The sequence below is a fragment of the Poecilia reticulata genome, chromosome 2, assembly GCF_904066995.2.
Source record: "Poecilia reticulata chromosome 2, P_reticulata-male-v2, whole genome shotgun sequence".
NCBI lineage: Eukaryota > Metazoa > Chordata > Actinopteri > Cyprinodontiformes > Poeciliidae > Poecilia > Poecilia reticulata.
This window is the reverse complement of record NC_088831.1, coordinates 30,153,946-30,169,396: the sequence shown is the minus strand read 5'-3', so window position 1 is coordinate 30,169,396 and position 15,451 is coordinate 30,153,946. Positions and strand designations below refer to the sequence as shown.

The 15,451-nt window shown below is 38.8% G+C and overlaps 1 protein-coding gene across 1 annotated transcript; it reads right to left on the bottom strand.

Moving 5' to 3' along the window:
• Positions 1–10,246: 10,246 nt before the first annotated feature.
• sp5a (Sp5 transcription factor a) lies at positions 10,247–13,503 on the bottom strand. The gene is made up of 2 exons (XM_017307869.2): positions 12,689–13,503; positions 10,247–12,237 (listed from the first exon to the last, which is right to left on the bottom strand). The coding sequence occupies exons 1-2, from the start codon at positions 12,737–12,739 to the stop codon at positions 11,161–11,163; spliced, it is 1,128 nt and encodes a 375-aa protein (XP_017163358.1). The 5' UTR covers positions 12,740–13,503; the 3' UTR covers positions 10,247–11,160.
• Between the last annotated feature and the right edge of the window lie 1,948 nt (positions 13,504–15,451).

Genomic DNA, 15,451 nt, shown 5'->3' with positions numbered 1-15,451 from the left:
TTATCCCCCCGTCACATTTTATTGTCCTTCTTTATGTGCAGACCGGCAGGTGTTGATGTAACCTGCGACACATCCAGAGTGCAGGACACAATCTGTCCACAAGGTGGCAGCGAGAACCCAGAGATGATTCCTACCGGAGCACAAGTGGGCCACTCCATAAAAAAACAAAAAAAAAAAACAACATTTCACGGATCTAATTATACACAGAGGCATTAATTAATCTGGGACGCCGCGCCAGGCATGCGTGACGGCAGAGGCACGAGTGGACACACAACCGACCGCACGCAAAGATCACACAGCCGCAGTTTAGCGAAGATTTGTTGCCTCTGTTGATGATGGATGGAGCGGAAGGCGATTTAAAAAGGTCGATTCACATGTTGAGCAGCAGGCTGCGGTGAAAAACCGGAGTGGGTGGTTTAGTTTTCAGCACTGGACAGCTCCACGAAAACACTGCCTGGTCCTGGAGCTCTGGATCCCTGTTCCTCTGTTGTGTCAGAGCTAATTCAGCTGACAATGAATTAACATGTATTACATAAAATGTCAGCATTGTCTTTTCTCTAAAACAACATTTTTCTTTTACTGGAACTGTTACTGAGAACTGCTCATCCTGTCCAGGACTGATCTCAAGCTGCCTCTGATGTTACTGCCCAAACTTTTAGTTTTTATATTCCTTATAAGGAAATACTGTTCTGTTAGAAAAGACGAGTCAACACATTGTTAAACAATGAATGTGTGTAGGACTGAATGGTTTAACATTTCTTATGTAGCATTATAATGCAGTTGAGATTTTCATCACTATGATTCATGATATGCAATAGGAGGCGAAAGTATAATTTCGCATCAGTCCCACAGACTTCAAAGCGACTAATTTGGATGTGCCCGTTTTGGGTTGGACTAGTCTAGCATCTAGTCCAACCGTAAATAAAATCCAGCAGAACCAAAAGACCTTTTAATAAACAGAGTCCCACTGTGCATTATTTAATCAATGTTAGGTTATGAACCATTATCTCAAGTTTTAGACGTCCCACAGAGTATTGCTCAATCCATCCATTTTCTTGCACCCTTGTCCCTTAATGGGGTCGGGAGGGTTGCTGGTGCCTATCTCCAGCTAACGTTTCGGGCGAGAGGCGGGGTACACCCTGGACAGGTCGCCAGTCTGTCGTAGGGCAACACAGAGACACACAGGACACACAACCATGCACACACACACTCATACCTAGGGGCAATTTGGAGAGGCCAATTAACCTAACAGTCATGTTTTTGGACTGTGGGAGGAAACCGGAGTACCCGGAGAAAACCCACGCATGCACAGGGAGAACATGCAAACTCCATGCAGAAAGACCCCAGGCTGGGAATCGAACCCAGAACCTTCTTGCTGCAAGGCAACAGCTCTACCAACTGCGCCACTGTGCAGCCCTGTGCTCAATCCATAATCTCAAAATGGAAAGAGTTTGGCACAACCTGAAACCTAGAAACACACAGTCATCAGTAAAGAGCGCTTCAAGTAGAGAAGCAGCAGGAGGCCGATGTAAACTGCAGACATCTAAAGCTCGGGTGACAGTTTTGTTTTTATCAGGGACAGGAAAGCTAGTCAGAGTTGATGGGCTGATGGATGAAGCTAAATAGAGGCCAGTTCTGGAAGAAAACCTGTTCAAGGCTTCTAATAAACTTTAAAATTGAGGTTCACCTTTCAGCAGAACTATGAGCCTTTGCCAGTCTGTTGCGGCAAGAGCAACCTGATGTGGGTTTAGGTTTTCTGTTCAGATATTTCAGTCTGTAAATGTGCAAATATTGTGATTGGAGTGAAATGTGGTTGTAAAAAGTATTGACAAACAGCGGCTAAACAGGAATGCACAGGACATTTAAACCTTTTTAAAAGAAATTTGAAGACTTTGGATCATTTTTCTAATTTGCAGTTATGTTCTATTTTGTGTTGATTTAAGGCACAGAATCCCGATACAATTTAATTACATTAGTGGTTTTTTATGTGACAAAGAATCAAGTTAATGTGGTATGAATAGGTCTGCAGGGCACAGTAACTATAAGAGTGAACATACTGTGAGAAATCACTCTGTGCCAGGGACAAAAATGAGAACACCTTGTTCAGATGGATTAACCTCTGAAACTGGTTTTGCCTTATATGTTCGGCATTCTTAATGTTTACTTTCTCCACATTTATTGTTGAACTATTCAACCTACTGTAAAGACTTGGTGTCCACCGATACAGACCAAAACTATATCAACTCACTCTTTCCTTGACGATTTATTAAAACATCCACAAGAGGGCGCACTACACAAATGGAGAAGGTGAGAATGAAAGAAGTGAGGGTTGCCAGTCTGCTGTGACAAATTTGCTTATGATGGAAATTACTTTGAGTTCAAATTAAGACCACTAAAAGAGATATCACTTAAAGTTTAATAAATGAATACATCTAACATGCTCATGTGTGCTGCTGTGATGCAACTGAAAGTTTTAGTGTTATTTGGCCTAACTTTAACACGTCATCAGACAGGGTGGAAATAAATACCAAAATGTAACAATTGCTCCTACGGATGAATGAGATCTTAAGCAAAATTTAGGAGACACAGATTAATTCCCTGAAAAAGTAAAAGTGAAACACCTGCTGGGAGAAGCTGAGCTGTGACGCGCTGGTGAGAAACCTGCAGCTCAGAGCGGAGGATTTGGGATGAACTGCTGCACCATGTGAGGAGCCCTGTTTGATCTTACTTAATCAGGTGAAACTATGACAACATCTGCAGCAATCATAGGATGCTGAGGGCCGTAGCCAGAATTTTAAAAGAACTGAAGTTAAAAGTGAAAACACACCTCAACTCTCACAAAACAGAAAGAACGTTTGTGAAGTCAGTGTTCTTTGCTTTTGAGAAAAAATAAATAAATCAGTAGCAAACAGGTTATCAATGCTTGAATGAAAGCTAGAATAAATGTTGAATTACGGTAGCTTCTGACAATGCTTCTGACACACACACACACACACGCACACACACACATGCACACACACACACACACACACACACACACAGCTCTGGAAAAAACTATGAGACCACTCCATTGAAAATGTCACGGTTATTTCATCAAATGTTGGTTTCCAAACTCTTCCCGAGTTAAAACATTAGTATTGTTGTTTCTGAATGAAAACTAACTTGCTTTCTTTGCCTTATTTGAGGTCTGAAAGCACTGCATCTTTTTCGTTATTTTGACAATTTCTCATTTTCTGGAAAAAGAAAAATCTTCTCTCTCATACTCAAATTCCTCCAGTCACTTTCATCTTTCAGATTTTGAAAGATTATTTTTACTCTTTTTAAAATGTTTTCAGGACCTCGCTCACAACATCTCCTTATGATGTGATTAACAGGTATGTCCCAGCTAGAGCATTAAAGTTATCCAATGGTAACCCTATAAATGATGCTTAAACTCTAATGTGGTCGTAAGAGGCTGCTTTTAGTTATTATGGCCTCAAACTCTAAAATACTCTCAGAGACTACTGACTATTGATTTTATGACTTTTAAAAAGGGTCTTAAAACTTAGTTTATTAGTGTGGTGTCAAATTAACAGGACTTATTGTAGTCAAGTTTAACACTTTCACTTTTCTCTGTCTTATTTTTCTCCCTTATTATTCAGTTTAACTCAGGAGTTGGACTGAGAGTGGTAAACCAACAGATTATCTGAGTTTTTATTGGCTGAAACAAACATATAGCATCTACTTTATTATTTATCAGACGGCCTTATTTAATGGAGTCACCCAGAAACTTTCTGTAAAAGTGTTGCAGCATTTCATACTTTGGAATGATGGTGCTACATTCACTTAAAAAGAAGCTAAAATCAATTGACCTGCAAAAGAAAAAGCTGCAGTGTTATCCAGCTTTACATTAATTCCTAGAAAGTTTTAATGAAAACTACAGATACTTGTTCACATACCATCTTTATTTTAGTAATTCATGCAAGATTTTAGGTCCAAAACAAATAAAGATACTTAAAACTTATGCAGATTGTGTCAAAATCACCTTTATTTAAAAGTTCAAAATGTATCAAGTGATCTGCCCAGCAAGATTTGAAAACAGCACAAAGACTAAAAAACATAACCTCTGTCTTTCCGTCATTAAAATTAAGAAAGAATCATCCATACTCGTACTTCTTCAAGACACTCCAACAATGAGTCCTTGGAGTGGGAGACGTCTTACTTAAGAAGAAAATAAACCTGTTAGTTTTATTTTCATAAAAATGAAAGGCACATTTGTGCTTCTTATAAGGGAAGGGAAACAGAAAAAATAGAGTCTCAAGAACTGAACCCTGTGGGACCTCACAGGAAAAGGAATCAGTTTGATTTAAAATTGCCCAGGCTGACACAGAAGGTCTTTTCTGTCAAGTCAGGCCTGGACTAGTCAAGGGAAAGAGAATAAAATGCTCTTTACAAGGCAATGAAACGTTGTGATCTACAGTATCAATGATGAAATTGTTTCATCCAATAAAATCAAGATCACGCAGTTTATACAACAGTGAGCAGTGAAGATTCTGTGTTGTGATGTGACTTAAAGCCAGCCAAAAGAGCTCCAAAGTGTTATGTGCTAATAAGAAGTCAATCAGCTGCATGTAGATGGTTTTCTGCAAAATTTTCAAACAAAAAAACAGCTTAAGGATTGTACTAAAACTTGCCTGTACAGATGCTAAGCCTTTTAATCAAATGCTGCTCTATTGCGTGTTTCCATACATTTGAAACAACACCCTAGGACAGATTACTGGTAATAACAGCAAGAAGGGCCTACAATACAATTTATCTCTTTAAATAACTTAGGTGGGAGCTCATATTAGGAGAACCTGAGGCGTTAAGATGTAATAAGTTAGCTTGAACTTGTTTTGTTTTCAATTGTGTGCGTTAATGACATATGTGATCAATGTGCTCTTTAATTTGAACCAAATGTTTGAAAGTCAAAACTCTTGTCCAACTTTTTGGAAGACATCTGTGAATGTACAGATGAAAAACAAATAATAAAAAAAAAACTAGGGCTGATTATCTTTTTTTTAAGCTTCTAACGGGAGACTGATCATTTCCCATCAGTGTTGGTGAAATTACACTGTTCCAGCTGTCATGTAAAACTGATACCAGCTTGTAAAGACAAAGATGATCTTTGTTCAAGAAAATAAAGACAAAGGACAGAGCATAAAAATCCGTTTGAACCCTGACTGCTTCTGGAACTAAAACATCCTCACTGGTCCCTGTAGTTGCTCCGTTTGCTTGTTGTTGGTACGGCAAGCAAGAATGTAAATGCTTATCTGCATCAAAACATGTTTATATATTCAATGAAGACCGAGAGTGAGAGACAGGGAAGGCTTGGTATAAAGACACTGACATGTTTTAATTACATTTTAATCACTGCACTGATGTATAAAACATGAAGCCCAGCGTGAGACCCGGCTCTCTCTCTCTCTGACCCCTTACGCACAAATTTCCATTCAAGGCTCACCATTTTAATCAGAAGTGGCATGAAATTTCTTCTTTATCACAACACTTTTATATGTCCAGATACACGACGTCGAATCAGAATCCAATTTAACCATTTTTCATGCTTTAAACACCCATTACCACTTTTCCTTGAGAGCCAATTAATACGGACAAAGGAGCAATCCTTTAATTTTCCCATAAAAATGTAAATAGATAAAAATGACTGGGAACAATCAAAGGAGTTATAAACCCAGACATCTCAGAGAAGTCATAAAGCACTGACATTGAGAATTATTTTTGCCTTTCTGCCTGCTTCAAGTGAAACTCACAGTTTCAATAAAATGCCTCAATTTGGACTCGAAATAAAATCTAATTTCAGTTTCTCACCTTTTGAAAATAAAATTGATTTAAATCATATTTAGGATGTCTTAGTGTCCTTCCTGGAAGTCTGTCCTCTGAAACTCCAAAGAAGCTCATCTTCCAAGACAATCAGTCACAATTCGTATGGCAGTAGTCAGCTAACCCAACTCTGACGAATCAAACTATCAGGAAATCTGACATACAGATGAATAATTAGATGAAAATTTGTCCTGATCAGGTTTAGACATATAAAAAGGAAACACTGAACAGAATACAACAAGATATCTGATCAGAAGGCAATCTGGTTACACTGAATGATCAAATCAGTTCGACCAAAGAGAAAAAGGAGGAAGTGTGCGTAATTCTAAGAACTTTTTTTCTCAGTATATTTAGATTATTTAGAGATTTGTTGTGGTGTCTGATGGAAATACCAATTTAGCAGGAACTTCGCACACGATGTTGGGAGCTGTGGACTTTTGAAGACGAGATAAATAATCCTAATATAACACATTTGAAAGGGAATCTAGATTAGCGGTTTCTGTTAAAGTAGCACTGCAGCACAGCAATCTGCTGCAAGAAGTTAGAAAAGAAGCATTAAAACTTCTGTAAGTTGTGTCCTTTTAATATCTCCAGTGCGTTTAAGATCAGTTTTTCAGATATTTAGGCAGATAGCTCAGGTAGGTTTAGGTAATTTTCCGTGTTGGTGAGAGAAAACTCATCATGTCATCACCTGGGAGTTTACAACCACCTGAAACAGAAACAGCACAGTGTTGGAGACCAAGATGTCTATCTTCTGAACAGAGAAGATGGATGGGTGGTCTGAAGGAGAATTTAGAGTTTAGAGTTAGGTTATTTATCTGACAGCACTCTTACAAAATACATTGCCTACAGCTTAAATTTTAAAGATGTTTTTTATTGTCATTTTAGAAATTAATGACTTCCTAAGAGATGGAAACAGCACCAACTTAAGCTGCTGGTATCACCATTTATTCTGTATTCAAATACTACAACTCTTTTGTCATGTCCCAAACAATCTGCTTAAATAAAAATCAGTCAATCTCTATTACAGAATTGTTATGTTTTTGCTTAACAAAAACATAACAATGAGATGTTTCACTGAGATGTTTCAAGTAATCAAACAAATTCTGTTTGATTATTTGAAACATCTGAAGAGATCCCAAGTCGCTGGCTTCATCCACTACAGCCAGAAAGAAGTGATCAGGCCCAAAAGCTGGATGCAGTGATGGACCTGAAACTTCAGAGACACATAAAGACAATTACAAAGTCAGCCTTCTATCACCTAAAGAACATTTATAGCATTAAAGGGCTAATGTACCACCAAGAAACTTATCCACGTTTTTATCTTAAGACTCATTGATTACTTCAGCAGTGTCTTCACAGGTCTGCCTACATATATTATTTAGGATTCTTTTGTCACCTCCTGGATGGAGGACACCTGCTCCTCTTAAGAAGGTTCACCAGGTTCCATGTTTTCTCCATTTGTGAACAGTGGCTCTTCCTGTGGTTCACTGGAGTCCCAAAACCTTAGAAACACCCTTGTAACCCTTTCTAGTTTGATAGATTTCAATGCTGCTGAAAGTTTTCCTACTCAGAAAATTCTAAATTTATATTTGATCCCATGAACTGTTGCAAATTCTGAAGATAAACATTTGTTCAGTTGTTCCAAGTACTGTAACTGTAGTACCATTTCAAAGAAAGTAAAACAAAACACTAACATCTTGCAAGGCTCAACGGGAAAGTCTAAGGTTTAGGGACAGGTTCACAATATGTTCTGAAATGTAGGAGTTCAGAGGCAACATTCAGAGGCACAGGCATACAATAAGTTAGTCAGACTGAAGTTTTTACATTTTTTGATCTAGTCTTTTTTGACTGCAGCTGTAAAACTGCTCATTTGACATTTGATGAGGCAGATTGATTGGGTGTCAATCAATGTCGTTTGTGTGTCTTTAGATTTCAAAAACCTCAGAGTATTTACCTAATTTACCTCAGAGTAAAGGCATGTAAGTGTGTTTGTGCCTTGGCAAATTTTCCATTCTCTGTGCTAACACATAGCATACATCTCAATTCACTTATGAGAAAAGCTGCCATATTAAAATAAACATAGCACTGTGCTTTGATCTTTTATTTTTGTATGATTAGCATATAATAGTTATTTGACTTGAGATGAGGCGCAAAATAGTTATTTTTTTCCTCCTAAATTTGATGTATAAACTGTCCTTTTTCAATGCCAATTCACAAGTTTGGATAAATGAACTGGCAGTAAAATCGAAAAGGCTTTTCAAATTGATCTGGTTCATACAGATAATGTGCTGAATATGAAGATTTAAGCCACATTCAGACAACAGGTCAATGACAGAAAAATGTGAAACGTCCAATTATTTCATTTAATTCTAGAAAATAATATTAAACCACAACATATTGTGGCCACATCGTGAACAGCTAAGAACTACGGCCTCCAAAATTTTTATCTTTAACACTGAACTCAAACCAAAACCTTTGTGAGGAAACAATCTAACTGCACTCAACTTCCCCATCCATTGTATGGCGCAGGCGTTGTTTTATAATAGGATCAGAATCTGGATAAAGACTTCATAGCTCGTACAGAAAAATCTCATCCTCCTGTGTCGTTTTGGTTCCTTTCATTTTTCTCGTACTTCTGTGGAGGAAAAAAAAATGCCATTGTTACGGAGATTATTTAAAAAAACGTTTGATATTACTTACAACTTTTCTGGTATGCGTTTCAGTAAAGGCTGCAGTAGAATAATATGTATAAACAGTAAATCAGCAGCAAATTAAGCAAACAATGAAACAATTATGAATTAAATTAATTTAAAGAGCTAATTAAGTAATGATTATTGACATAATTTGCATTTTTTAGGCAGTAATTAACAGGCACTACTGATCAAGAAAAGGTCATAACCTACTCCAGTAATTGTGAAAATAACGTCTAGTAGAGAAATAAATCCAGTATGCATGTAGTGGTTTGATTATAAGACCAATCTTTGTATTTGACTAATTTACTGTGAACAACTTTTTCACAGATTTTTCTGATCGACAAAGGTGCATTAGCTGTTTCCTTGACTTGCATGAAAACACAGGAGATAGCTATAAAATTTAAAACATAGTTCTCTACGATAATGTGCACTAGATAAAAGTTAAGACTTCTGGTATTTTTTTCAAAACTAATATTTTCTTGCTCCATTGAGCCACCATAACTTACAAAAGGGGGCGCTGTTGTGGCAAAAAAAAAAAAAAAAACCCTCCCAAAAAACTATCAGCTGAAACTTCCCTGAGTGGCAGCTTTCAGCCTGACAATTGTATTGATCTGAGATGAAACAGACATGACAGCAGAAGGACTTTACTTACTGAATAGCTGGAGCAGAGGGATGAATCGCTGACTGATGCTTTGGATCTGTTAGATATGAAGGACTTTATCGCTTCTTATTCGTGCTGATCAATATCATGGACTGAAGAACTTTAGCAATAGAAAACTGAGAAAGAGGGTGAAGAAGGTCAAGATGAAACACTTGAATTTCTTTTGAGAAACGTATGAACCTGTAACAGACAGCTGTATGCTTAAAAATAAATACAAATAAAAAAAAAACACTAAAAAAGATTGTACCCTCGTATTTTAGGGATTGTCTAAGTAACTTATTGGTCCAACTCTTCAAAATCCAGTGATTCTTGGTCTCCACTCAGCAAATCATATCACTTCTGGACTAAACAAATTAATCATTTAATATAACATTAAAGGATACAGAAAGAAAAAAATGTAAAATCTGCAAAAAGGAACATTTATTCGGAGGATCTTGAACTTCAGGAAAAAAATAAATTAATTAGAAAAAAAATAAAGTATACTTCATGCATATCCGAAACGCTCGTGGAGTTATGATTAAAAAGCTTTTGCTCACATTTTCACCTCTGAAATCTGAACATCAACATAAAAATCTATAGTTTTAATATATATACAGTATATATTCAAATACAGACTTAATCAGCTTGGAATTTGATGCTTTTAAATTTAGAAAAATATTTTACTTATTCTAAACATTTTCTAGGCAAAATATTCTCAATTTTTCTTTAAAAATAACCAAGAATGTCAGCAATTTTTGCCAAAGCAAAGCCATTTACAGACTTAAAAAAACAGATCAAAATTGTATTTTCCTCAGTCTCTAAACTCCAAAAATCAAGAAGAAAATATTAAGAGTTTATAGTTTAATCCCATACAATTGATTATTGGAAATATATCAAATTAATCTTTTTCTACTGGGACATTTTCAACAATGGCAACAGCTTTTGCAACTTTGTAGATCTTCTACAGGTAAAATATATTTTTAAAAAGGTCTTGTCGCCTCCTCAGTGAGATACCAGAGGCAAACTGAATGAATTCTCCTTAGATGAGGGGTAAATTTTTATAACTTTTATTCTCACGCAGTACTTTGGGTCATCGCAACAATAGCAGATCTTTTCAAGAGCATGCTTTTTTTAATAATAAAAAAAGAAAACACCCCCATATGGAGCAAAAAACAGACACTTTCATTCAACAAAAGCTATTAAATAGAATTTACAGGGGAGTGAAATCTTCCACCGAAGACAATGAATCAAAACACAAGTCATAAAACTTGTCTTTTCTTTGATGTTACATAAACAGTGAATATCCCAAACTTGATTGAACTTCTCAAATGAACTCATTAAACTTTATACACACAGAGAGAAAATGTGTCCCACAGACCAGCAAAGTTTAGAAACTACGGTCAGGATGTTAGAAATCAACTCGAAAAGTCCAAATATCCTGTAAAAAAAAATAAAAATGCAACCTAATTTGTACTTTAACTAATGGCTGACTGTATTGCACTATGTTACTGTTTGTCTGCTGCTTGAAATAACTAGCAGGTGTGTTGAGCCTTAAAGAGTGCTGGTCAGGTCGCTGCCTTGCCATTTCGTACTTTTGGTCGTTTCATCCCTGCAACTGACAGCTGATATTTCAAGTAATTTCCCTTTGTTTGCTTCTGGCCTGGAAGTAAATTTTATTACTTGTATATGTCATCTTTTTAGGAGGAACTTAGGTCAGGGGTCGCAAAAAGTTCGTTTTCTTAAGAGTTGATTGTTCTGTACAATCAGCACAACAGTCAACTGAATTGGAGTTTATTCAGAAAAGAAAATGAGACTGACTTAAATTATAAGTCTCTTAATTCATTATCTTTGTATTTTCGGGGAGTAACAAAATGTAGTGTCAGGGGGGGGAAAGGCGGATAAGCAGCGCTACAGTGTGCAGGTACGAAATGGCAACGCCTACGAAACGGGGCGAAGTGAACCGTGTTACAACATATTCCTGGTGTCCTCTCTCTTGACATGATCAAGCGTCTTCTCGTGGCACTTGCTTCTCTTATTCTGGTGCGTTTTCACGTGTTTGGCAAGATGGTCGCTCCTCATGAACCTCTTGCAGCAGTCCGGGCACACAAAGCGCTTCTCCCCTGTGTGAGTCCTCAAGTGTCTCTGCAGCTCATCCGACCTGGTGAAACTCTTGCCGCAGAACAGCCAGTTGCACACGAACGGCCGCTCCCCGGAGTGCCACCTCAGGTGCGCCTTGAGGTGCGACGTCTTCCCGTACACCTTCCCGCAGCCCGGTATGTGGCAGATGTGCTGCTTCTTCTTGCCCGGCTCGTCGCTGGAGGTGGACGACTGGCAGTTGGGGCACCTGCACCGCCTGCACCTCCGCGCTGTCGCGAGGGGCGACTTAGTGTGCAGCAGAGCGGCGATTTGCGTCTGGTATTGCGCAAAGTCCGTGTGCCCCAGCACCAAGCCTCTCTGCAGCTGGAAGCGGTGGGGACCCAGAGAGGAAGAGTGGCCGACGTGGTTGCCCTGCTGCAGGCTCCACCACGGGATGTCCTCCCCGGGGTTCGGGGACAACTGTCTCTGCTGCTGGTGGACCAGGCCGGACGGTCCCGTCACGAAGCCCGGCATCTGGGGCGGGATGGGTGCCGGAGCTGCGTAGCTGACGGCAGGGACGTAGGTGGGAGGACAGGTGGACTGGAGGGACTGCATGGAGCAAGGTAACATCTTAACCGGGGAGAAGTCATAGGGGTACGAGGGGTCCGCCGGAGGGGTGAGGGGCAGTTCGTGGTGGGTGCTGAAGGAGCTCTGGATGTGCGCAGACAGCTGAGGCTTGGAGGATAGTCCGAAAGTAGAGTTGCCGGCCAGGCTGCTTTGGGGGCTCCCCTCGTTAGTCCACGGGTGAAATAGTCGCGAGGGGGAGCCCAGAGTGGGATCGTAGGGGACTTGGAGGAAGTCTGGGTGGTTGGATCCGTGGTGGTGTCCGATCCGGTTACAAGTAGCGGCCAGGAGCGCCAGCGGAGAGTGCTTACAGTTCTCTGGAGAGGAGTTTGGAGTACGATCCTGGAGGAGAAGACAGACAATCAACTCGTGGATAAAACTGGTCACAAACACAAAAATAAACCGAAGCCTAACTTTTGTCAAATATGTATCTGGGAATAACAGGAGGAAAAAAAATATATATATTTATATATTTAGGATAATAAACTTTTTTTTTTTTTTTTTTTTTTGCTTTGCAAGAGGATACTGGTTGAATTAAAACGAGAAATTTTATTCTTTTATACATTTTCAACACATGCGATTAAGCAAAAACAAAACAAAAAAAAACATCCACAGACAAATGCATCGCTTCCAACTTTAAGAAGTCAGAAACCGTGTCCTTCATTCCGCTTAATATCTAGAAGAAAACTGTTCACATATTTTGATAGAAAAACTGAAATCGACGCTGTGTAAAATGGGTCCGCTTTAAACGTTTCCTAAAAGCTTAAAGCGAACAAGAAAGTTGCGCACAAACCTGGAGAAAAGCTTGCAGTGTTTCATTCCGCAGAACAGCCACCGCTGCCATGGTGCGCGTCCTCCTCCTCCCGATGCAAACTAATAATAAACAAACGCGCTAATTTTGATGAATATGTGGCATTCAGAGCAAAAGAAGAAAAGGAAGGGGGGAGAAAAAAAAAAGCAGATTCTGGTCGGGGCAGGTCTTCACTCTCCAGTGCCTCCTCTCGCCGATATATCCTCGGTCTATCTGAAGAGTGAGGGATCACTTCTTAGAATTTGATAAGGACTTTGGTGGGCCGCCAGCCAGTCAGAAATAAGATTTATTACTTTGAAGTTTGCCGCTGCCCAATCATCAAAGAATGGCGGCTCTTTGAGAGGGGAAAGCAAATCCTTTGAATCCACAAAGCTCCTATGGTGTGTTTGTTGGTCTGGATAAAGGAGCTGATTATTAGGGGGGCTGGGAAGGGAGGAGATAAAGGCGGGACAATTAATGAAGTAATCACTATGTGGGAAATGTATATACACAAATAATTGGATTTTCTTGATCAAAGACCTCCATGCCGCCTGGAGACCCCGGTATTGGATGCTGTAGTCATCTGATCCTCTTTTTGTAATTAAGGATTTGTAGCAGAACCTTATGTGACAATGTGACTTTGTTATCTCTGGAGATCTCCAAGAGCGTTTTGGCTGCGTTGTTTGATGGAGGGAAAAAGACCAAAATCAAGTGACTCAACATGAAGTTCTCATCTCTGAAGAATCTGGCTCTCTTTACATTTTTAATTTGAATCCAGATTTCCTTTTGTTGTGCCTTTGAACTGTAGCTTGGCATTAAACACTTAATTATATCCTCTCTGAATTATATATTTTTTCAGTCATCTATTTTATCACATGCTAATTCTAATTTAGAGGGGTTTTTTCTATCCTAATTAAACAATGAAATTTGCACTAACAATAGGAGCCTACAACAATAATTCAAGTTAACATCCCTACCCAGCCAACACTGATAAAGGGGGCCCATAATAGGGGCCTAGATATAAAGCATATGTGGGCCCCATTCGTTTTTTGCTATGCTAGGTAGGTTATAATTTGGCCTTTACGAGAATGATCTGTTTACAAACTACAACTTATATCATCAAAATCATTTGGCAATCTTATATCTTAGCTGGTAGGCATTAAGTGAATGAGATCAATGCAACTAAGGCCCACATGAGTCCCGCTTTTTACGTAGAACTGTCCTGAATTCAGCCTTTACAGACCCCATACACAATCTAACCTGGTATCTATTCCAGAACAGATTTCCTCCCAGTCAGTATTTCCATATGAGGCCCATTCAAGAAGCACGTTGTGAGACATGCTTATCCGTCCGGTTTGTGGAGAATTCATGTGGGACCTACAACATGACGGGGAAAAACTAAGTTAATGAAAACTAACTTTAACAGGTTTAACAAAACGGCTTCACACAGATCTCTTAATTATATTTCTTCGTCACCCTTGAGAATAAGAGCTGAATTTCCTTGAACAAAAATGGCATAGTTTTCAATAGATCAATAGAAACACAAGCTATGGAGCAAATTAAATCCATGAGAGAGCAGGAGTTTGTAACATCAAGACTCAGGGGTGTTCCATCATTGTGGGCTGGGGACTTGTTTTATGTGAATTAATTGCTTTATCAGAATCACACTCAAAGTTTATTAAGCAATACAATTTACAATATCAATAAAAACCTACACAAAAAACTAACATCTGGTAATTCTACTTGAAGCTCCGATCCATTTATGGGGCTCTTAAGAGTAGAAATGAGTTACATGATGGACCCAAGATTTAATCTTCCGAGGGTTATATAATGGTCCGACGTTAACTGCTCGTAAAGGTCTAATGCAGGACATTTGTGGTTTAAACAAAAGGGACAAATTGGTCTTAGATGTTTTCTAAAATCTGAACCCATTTGAGAGCCAGTTAAGTTTCACACGAGGTACTAAATTGGTATTCATGATACTTTGTTTACAGTGTTAAATCAATCTAAATGGGTCCCATACAGAAAGTAGATGTGAGTAGATGTTGAAGCCTGAGCAAAATGTATATTGGGCACATATCCAAATACTTACTAGTATACATATGGGACTCAAAAGAGTAGGAAATAGATTAAATAATGGGTCCAAGTAAATTACTTGTATAGGTTTGGTGCAAGCAATGGTGGTTTTGAAATGGAACAAGCAGTTGCCCAGGGTGGCATTTCAAAGGGGGAGCACAACAACCACTAGATAGACATAAATGTAAATGCGCTGCATTTCATCCCTTGATTTTGTGTATTTTCGTTGCTTATTTTATCATATCTGTTGTTTTGTTTCAGATAATATAATGACTGTATAACTATGCAGCTTTCATAAGATAACACCCCAAAACTTTTGTGGCAGAAGTGGAGAATTGGAAGTTTGCAGTTAGCTCTCTGATCTTTATCTAGCTTCCCTGCAGAAACAATCACTGTCCTCTCAACTAGTTTGGAGCGGCAGATTTTGAATTAGATCTGTTCCTTTGAAGGGATTAATGTTCCCAGTCCTCTCCCACGGCTTTACACACAGTCATGAGGGAGAAGGGGAGGGAGAGGGGGGTCCTGCTGGGCTGCACTGGAGCCTTGTTAAACTACAATGCTAGTTGCAGAAGACGTGAAAAACAAGAAGATCAACCTTGTTTACATCAAGCTATGGCAGATGTAGTTTCTCGTTTGTGTTGAAAAATAAAAATAAATAAAAATCAGCAAACAAGAAAGTCTTTGCTTTGG

Excerpts from the sequence above, each read along its gene's own strand:
- sp5a (XM_017307869.2), bottom strand. The coding sequence starts at position 12,739 with ATGGCAGCGGTGGCTGTTCTGCGGAATGAAACACTGCAAGCTTTTCTC. Across the intron at positions 12,238-12,688 it reads CACTGCAAGCTTTTCTCCAG|GATCGTACTCCAAACTCCTC; the intron begins GTTTGTGCGCAA and ends CTTCTCCTCCAG.